The sequence below is a fragment of the Lipotes vexillifer genome, unplaced genomic scaffold (genome assembly GCF_000442215.2).
Source record: "Lipotes vexillifer unplaced genomic scaffold, Lipotes_vexillifer_v1.1 scaffold696, whole genome shotgun sequence".
Classification (NCBI taxonomy): domain Eukaryota; kingdom Metazoa; phylum Chordata; class Mammalia; order Artiodactyla; family Lipotidae; genus Lipotes; species Lipotes vexillifer.
Genome location: NW_006792928.1, coordinates 87,493 through 96,085, shown reverse-complemented (window position 1 = coordinate 96,085; position 8,593 = coordinate 87,493). Strand labels below are relative to the sequence as shown.

The 8,593-nt window shown below is 41.7% G+C and overlaps 1 protein-coding gene across 4 annotated transcripts in view; it reads left to right on the top strand.

Moving 5' to 3' along the window:
- NRG1 (neuregulin 1) overlaps window positions 1-1,357 on the top strand; it is a 219,196-nt gene extending 217,839 nt beyond the window's left edge. The window contains exon 13 of one of the 4 annotated variants that reach the window (XM_007466130.1): window positions 70-1,357. In XM_007466130.1, coding sequence (XP_007466192.1) covers window positions 70-721 — 652 coding nt within the window. In that variant the 3' untranslated portion in view covers window positions 722-1,357. The remainder of the gene's footprint in view (window positions 1-69) is intronic. The other 3 variants (XM_007466131.1, XM_007466132.1, XM_007466133.1) reach the window with 3 other exon arrangements.
- Window positions 1,358-8,593: the final 7,236 nt, after the last annotated feature.

Genomic DNA, 8,593 nt, shown 5'->3' with positions numbered 1-8,593 from the left:
CACCCCCCCACCCCTGCTCTACGGCTCTCATTCTACCACACTTATGCGGGGTATTCTCTGCTCACACAGGTATGTATCAGCAATGACCACCCCGGCTCGTATGTCACCTGTAGATTTCCACACGCCAAGCTCCCCCAAATCGCCCCCTTCGGAAATGTCTCCACCCGTGTCCAGCACGACGGTGTCCATGCCCTCCATGGCAGTCAGTCCCTTCGTGGAAGAAGAGAGACCCCTGCTTCTTGTGACACCACCGTGGCTGCAGGAGAGGGATGTCCAACACGCTCAGCAGTTCAACTCCTTCCACTGCAACCCCGCGCACGAGAGCAACAGCCCCCCCCCTAGCCCCTTGAGGATAGTGGAGGATGAAGAGTATGAAACGACCCAGGAGTATGAACTGACTCAAGAGTCGGTTAAGAAACTCACCAACAGCCGGCGGGCCAAAAGAACCAAGCCCAATGGTCATATTGCCCACAGATTGGAAATGGACAGCAACACAAGCGCTGAGAGCAGTAACTCAGAGAGTGAAACAGAGGATGAAAGAGTAGGAGAAGATACACCTTTCCTGGGCATACAGAACCCCCTGGCAGCCAATGTTGAGGCAGCCCCTGCCTTCCACCTGGCTGACAGCAGGACTAACCCAGCAGGCCGCTTCTCTCCGCAGGAAGAATTGCAGGCCAGGCTGCCCGGTGTAATCGCTAACCAAGACCCTATTGCTGTATAAAACCGAAATAAACCCATAGATTCACCTGTAAAACTTTATTTTATATAATAAAGTATTCCACCTTAAATTAAACAATTTATTTTATTTTAGCAGTCCTGCAAATAGAAAACAGGAAAAAAAATCTTTTATAAATTAAATATATGTATGTACAAATGTGTTATGTGCCATATGTAGCAATTTTTTACAGTATTTCCAAACGAGAAAGATATCAATGGTGCCTTTATGTTATGTTATGTCGAGAGCAAGTTTTGTACTGTTCCTGTGATTGCTTTTTCACAGTATTTCAGCAAACCCTCTCCCACCCCCACATAGTCCGTTTTTGCTGGCTTCTTGTGCATTGCATTATGATGTTGACTGGATGTATGATTTACAGGATTTGCAACTGTCCCTCTGCTTCAAGTAGTACTCAATCAGTACGTCTTGTAATGGCACATCCATCCAAATACTCCCCTTCTGTATGAAATATTCTTTTGCTTTCAGTATATGAAATGAGTTGTGTCTACTACTCTGCCAGCCAAAGGTCTGCTTCACTGGGCTCTGAGATAATAGTAGATCCAGCAGCATGCTACTATTAATTACAGCAGGAAACTGCATTAAGTCATGTTAAATATTAGGAAGAAAGTAATATTGTGATTTTTTTTTTTTTCAAAAACTGTATGACTCATCAGAAGACAGCTTGCTTGACAAAAGGAGCTACCATTTACTTTATTTGGATTGATTTTTTTTCTCGGCCAAAAAAAAAGCAAGTTTTCGGGATAGCAAAGAAAATGGGTTCTGGCCACCGATCAGGGTAAAATCCAACCCCTAAGTCGAGGACTCGGTTTCACTTTCTCTCTCTGGGGGAATGATACAGCGGCTCGTCTAGCTGAAGAGCAAACCATGGCCGAAAAAGGTGCAATCGTTCCTGACTTGTGTTTTTCACTGATTTTGGAGCTAGTGACCGGATGTGTCTTCTTGGCTCAAGGACAGACAAATTATGGCACAAAAAACCCCAGCTTCAACAGCACACTCAGCAATTTGTCTGAAATACTTCTAGAGTGAAATGTGCCTGCTGTATATACTGGTGACGTCATCGTAGGGAAATTCTTCTTAGATTGTCTAGAGGAGTGACTATATAGAAGACACGGGGGAGAGCAGCTGTGTGACTTGGTTAGTAATTTTTAAGTTTTTTTGACCATTCCTTTGTCCTCATTATTTTTCTCTCATTTTTCAATGTTGCCTTGATTAAGTCATAACTATGCATGAACATTTTTGTCAGGAATGGCCAGTGTGCATGTGGTTTGTGATTAGTAAGAACCTCCTACGAGTGATGATTCATCAGGAAATGGCAATAGTCTTGGAAAGATTGCACCTTTCCTTGCAGAAATGACTCCCACCTGTGTGCTAACCTCTCTGTTTACAGCTGTATCACCCGTTTCCCCCCTTTCTTACTTTTTTTGCTTTACCGTCACAAAAACAGGATTAAGATGGGTCTATACTTTGCACGTTCGCTCGGGATTGCCAATCCAAGGAAAGCCTATAGGTAGAAACATTTGAAGTAACTGCTAATCCAGGAAAATAAGCGAATTAAAAAAAAAAAAAAAATCACAGCCCCATTTCTGTCAGATTGGGCTGGAGCTTTACTTAGGTTCCAAGTGGCCTCAGCCATTGGAACAAAATGGGGAACAGGTTAGCAGGGGGTTCAAAACACCAGACATGAAGTCAAGGAGAGTGACTCTTCTTGTTTGCAGGTGAACTGAATCTATTTCTTCACCAAATCTCCATGTTAAAATTAAAGGGAAGAAGTGACATGCAAGGAGGTCTTAGAAGAAAAATGCAGGCTGAGCATGAGTCACGTCATTAAGCTCCTAAGTGTTTCTACAATCCACAGAGACACCTGTCTACAGGTCGTTGAAGTTACTCTTAGTATTTGGTATCCCAAGCATCCTTCATGGTTCCATGCCACTTTCTCTGTGCTCAGTGGTGACCTCATGTGCCTGTTCACCTCTCCTAAGGAGGCCCTGACAACTCTCCAGGTTGCACTGATTTCCCAGTTCTGTAGAATCAGTGAGCTCATGGCAGGGGAGAGAAAGCAGTCAGCGTTGAAGAGGTTCTCTAAATTACGCTAATATTGCATTTGAAGACCTTGACTCATTCCTAGTCTGTCTCAATTAAAAAACATTCCTACCGTAATTAAAACTCTAAAATTTCTGTTTCAAATTCTTCAGGCATTGGAGTCCCATTCTGAAGAATTTCAGGAATAAATAAAATCTTCTGTTGAGAGCAATGAACGACATTTTCCTGAGTATGAAAAATCACTGAAAATTTTCAGGTTGCAAAAATAGATGAAAATTGAGAGGAAATTTTCTTTCCAACTTGGTTCTGGTCACTCACCGAGGTGGCATATCTGTTGGGACAGGCTTTCTGTCCATAGAACGAGAGGTTCCCTTGATAGGAAAGGTCAGCTGACTCCTCGGGGCTACCTGCTGTGGCCCCCAGATTTGGGTTCACAGGGGCATCTCCAGGACGTTTAAATGCCACCATCCCTGTTTATAAACTCAGGAGTGCAGTGGCAATCCGAAGGAGTGTGAACCTACGTTACCCGCATACGGGAAACTTTCGTGGGTCTTCAGATAGCAGAAATTGCCCAGAAGCTTGACAGTGACTTTGTTTCCTGGGTCTGAAATCTTATCCCGCTGAGAAATATGGAGTGGAGCATAGTATATGAAAAACTCCTTTTTCTCACTCCAGATTCATTTACTACCCTACTCTCCCTCCTTGCCTGGTAGCACTTTTGTTTTTGAGAGTACCTGGACAGTCTCATGCTTTCTACAAAATGGCACACAAAATGTGTCCCAAAGAGCAACATGCCGTATCTTCCTTATTTAAGCGTGACTGTCTTGATATAGTTAGAGTTTATCCAGGGTCACTTGCTCAGTAACTTTATTTTTGGCCCGGGGTTGAAAGGTGCATGGCTCACATTGGTGAAAACAAGGAAGACCTAGTTTTATCTTTTAGTCCTGGCTGCTTCCCACCAGCCACAAAGATTTCTATCTACAAAGACCCATGAAACACTGCAGAGAGATGCAGTCAAAAGGAAATGGCCACATATCACAAGTTCTATTATATATTCTTTTGTAAATACACATTGTACATTACTTGGATGTTTCCCTAAATCATTTACTGTCTTTATGAGTTCATGTCAGTTTTTTTTTTTACTCTCTCAACTTACTATGTAACATTGTAAATAACATAATGTCCTTTATTATTTATATTTAAACAAACACCTAACATAGAGTTGTTTTCATATAAGTTTAAGATAAATGTCAAAAATATATGTTTTTTTGGTTTTTCTTTGCTTTAAAATTATGTATCTTTTCCTTTTTCTTTTTGTTTTTAAAGAATAATTTATTGTTCAGGAGAAAGAATGTATATGTAATTGAAACTATTTGAAGAATGCACATTTGAAGGCCGTGAGGTACTGATAAACTAAAGAATTTATTATCCAACATACTAAGCAATAAGCAATTGTGATTTATTTAAAAAGTTTTGTTCATTTTCCATGGAAGACAATACTGCAATAAAAATGCTACTCTGTGGAGATCTGGGAGTGTGGGTCAACAGACAAATTGTCCAGTCTGTTGGGCCAGCACCTTGCCTTTTACTGTGACGGTTTTGCTAATGTAGGACTGTGTTTGATGGATCCCATGATCATCTCGTCTGTCCGTTGCTTTTGCCCCCCTGCCAATTCTTGAATCGTCTTCTGCCTGTCGAGTCTGCCTACTACTGTGTACCTTGTTGAAGGAGTCACAACCAAGCAATATGACACTTTCTTTCCCCCAGTTCCCCCGGCCCCTACACACGAGAACATATCAGAGGGGCTATCATGATCGACTGGGTCCCGCTTGTTACCATGCTCTGTACAGACAGCAAGTAACTTCTTAAGACTCATGGCAACGTCAGTGTGGAGACCCATCCGGTCATGAAAGGGAAACTTGTTACCGTGGTCCAGGGAATCTGGTGGCCACCACGTCCTAAAGGCAGCCAGTCAGAACCAGGCCCTGCTAAGCTCTCCCAGAGCTTTAGTAAACGTATTTTCTCCATCAGGTCCATGATTTATCAATTCACAGTTTTAAGAGAAAATAAGGCTTCATTGGGTTCTTTCCTCCTCATTCCATCAGTGAAGCAAACTCAGTGTCCCTCCTACTGCTCAGGGAAGGGCCTATGCATGAGAAATTTCCCACATTCTAAGACTTAGTCATAGAAATGAGGGTATTCCTTTTCTTCTTGAAATTAGCCTAAACAAAACAAAAGCCGTTATTTTAGCAAATAGATACTTGCATGGGTGGTACTTTTTGTATATTTCAAGCCTCTTCCTCATTCCTCCAAATAGGATCAGGACTTCTGAAGTGTATGGAGTTGAGGTCAGCAATCCTTTGAGGTGACCACCGGCTTCCTTCAGAGTTTGAGGGTACCCTGAGTCTTCCCACCTCCAAATCTGTGTGCAGTTCCAATGACCTAGTGATAGATCCATTAGCGTCATCTCCAAAGCAATCTGGATGTCTAGGAGATTCAAAGAGGGGACTTTGTGCCAGTTTTTTCTGTTTGTATTACCGAATTTCCAAAACTATTCAGAGTCCTCAGATTTGTAGCAATGTTGATTTACACACAAACACACACACACATACAAATTCTTCGCACATTATCCTGAAGTTATGACATTCACTCACCTGTGCAATCCACCCAGCCAGCCGTTCAGCACATCGAGGAGTGCACAGAATATTTCAAAATTAAAGACGAAGACACTTCGCTGTGTCTTCAACTTACAGCTGAGGCTTTGTCCATCCCCCGAACTGAAAACCACAAGCAGCTGTCTCGGTAACTTCGGTTAAAATCGAGTCCGTAAGACACACTGATATTGGAGGTAGAACCATGTGGGGTGGAGGGTGGCGTGGAGAGCAGCGAAGACGCACATGTAGCCACATTCAATATCTGGATAATCATTACAGTCCTTTGTTTACTTCACTCATGTACTCTTGCATGTCAAACCCAGGCTGGCTCTGCAGACTAGCAAACAGTCTGTCTTTGCAACCTATTGTCTTCCCCATCATTAGATTTCTTGGCTTTCTGTCCTTATGATAAATGACAAAGGGGCTTGAGGCCAGAGATTTGGGGTGAAGTGAGGCAATTCTGGGATCGAGAGGTTTGGGATGCTGGAAGGAGTGGAAATTTTTGATGATCTCATGTAGCATCGCTTTGCACTCTATCTCTGACTTGCTGTCTCTACAATGGATGGGTAAAATAAATCAATGGAAACTCTTACTCCAAAAGATTAATTTGGCAGGAAACAAATGCTTTAAGTTTACAAAAGAGCCATCCTGCTGCTACAGGAAGCTGCAATATTCCTAACCTTTAAGGCTGTTGTTGTACATAGTAGTCAAACCCACTCCTGCATGTACTCCTACTGCACTCCTGGGATGGCATTTGTCAGACCTCTCCAGTGAGCCTTCGGTTTTGAACTTCAGTGAGCTCCAAAACATCACCCACCAGGGGGATAGGAAAAGGCATTTGTTACCTGGAGGAAACCGATCATGACCCACCTAATCCTTTTAAAAACAGGAGAGGGAGACCAGTAATTCCTAAAGAGGAAACAGCGACTAGTGTAATAGTTCCACCCCGGATCTTTCTCTAACCCTCCCCCTTCAAATGAACTTTTAGGGGCAGAATTTGATGGAAGAAACAACACTTCTTCCCACCTCACAACATGCCAAAGAGGCTAGAGAATTATTACCTTTGTAGACATAAGCATCTTTAATAGCTTATGTATGTGTTTGTTCATATGCAGAGAAATAAACTATTAAATATAATAACACTTTATAAAATTTTATGACTTAAAACATCCTGTATTTCTTTTTAATTCTCTTAATACGTTGGGATGTTGGTAGGCTAAATCGTGAGGAAAACTTAGGCTCAGAAAGGCTAAGAATTTTTCCTAAAGCTACGTATCCGTCAATTGCGGAGATACTTGGACCCAGGTTTTCTGATTGTATTCCTCCTCTTTCCCCCCGAACCAAGCACAAACAACTCTTTCATTTTCAGCTCTTCACCACATGGACAGTACAAGTTCCATGCAAAACCAAGTTCCTATTTGAAAGAATATGAGCCCTTGTGGCGTGGCATAAAGTTACTCTGGAATCCAATTTGCTTGGCTGAGTGACTCTATGCCCCTTTCCCTAAACATACCTTTCCAAGGAAATGAAGTGTAGCCAGGGGGATAAACTCACAATTTCAATATGTAGGTAGCATCCTACAGTGCAAAGAGGAGGGGCTTTGCTGTCAAAGCTCTGTCCCCGCCACTTAGCGACTTTGAATTTGGACGATTTCCTCCTCCAAGCTTACTTCCTGATCTGTAACATGGGAATTCAAGTGACTTTACGAAGCTGTGGTATAGGGAGGATTACATCTGAACACACAGAAGGAAGCCAGAAAATGTCTAGCTCATAGTGAGTATTCAAATGCTACCTTCCATTTTCTCCTTCCCCTCCGGTTCTTTATTTTGGAAACTAAATTTTTTAGTCCCAAACAACACACTTTTATATTGCACAAACTGATCGGTTAAACATTTTTTTCGTATCTTCAATCTAGTGCCAGGAGGCAAATCCTTTTTAAATAACAACTCTACGTTGAGCAGCATAATTATTGAAAAAGATAGAAAGTTGTAGCTTAAATAAGTTCTTTATTTTAGGTATTTGCTTCTTATGTAGCCACACTGTTTCCCATAAAGTCTCTGAGTTTTTAATGGCTTATTGCATTAATGTTTCATTATAATTTCACGGAAATTTACTGAAACATAACTCTTCATAGAGTTTTCGTAATACTGTCTTCAAACTTCACTGCAAACATCTGATAAAACAAACACAAAAGGATCCTAAGTTGATAGGATACCCACGCACACCCTTAGCTTGCACCCAGGATGTTCAAACCAAATCATTAGATTACATCCAGGCTATTTCCTTAAAAAACTATAATCCAGGCAAAGGTCTACAGAGTGACAAAATTAGAGGCGTCAGATCCCAGACTAAGTCCTACACGTAAGAAACCACATGATTTATGGACGGTTCTCACCCACTTCCATTATCTAGCCCATAATTTTTCACGCTCTATTCCCTCTTTATGCATGTATAACAGGATGATTTTTCTCATCGTGAGTAGGAAGCAATGAATAATTTAGAGACTTCAGCCTTTTGGAGTCCATTCTTTAAAACCGCCTCCTACATCAAGGATGGTGGGTGACTTGGCCTTAACCATACTCATCATCAGACTTGTGGTATAGTTAATACGGTTATACTGTTAAAGGCAACAGACTCTAATATCACTGCCCATACATTATCCTTCATTTAAATAAAAATGTATTTCACTGAAAATAATCCTGACTCCCTCTAAAAAGAGTACATGAAGTTTTCTTATATTTTTTAAGGAAATAATCTAGATGTAAACTTTGTATCCTGTTCATTATTAGTTATCATCAGGAGTTAAGCAGACACTTGTTTTCGATTCCATGACTTTCATTAGGTGATTCCTTCTTGCCTGACCTTGAGCCCTTCTCTTGAAGTGAGGGGCTTAGACTGCTTCCCCAGGATTTGGGGGCTTCAAGCTAGGGTCGTTTTCTAGAGCCCCTGCAGTTTCCCACAGTTGAGCCTAAAGTGAACTTTCCGTCTTCTTTGGAGGAAATCTTCATTGGTGTGTACTTTAGCAGCTAACAAGGTAACAAAACAGACAATTTCCCCTTGGGTCCTAGACTCTCTACTATGAAGAATCGGGAAGAGAGAAAGTGCTGTGGGTGAGAGCCACTTGTTCTGAGGTCCTCAATTCCCAGTAACCAGGTTCCTGCTG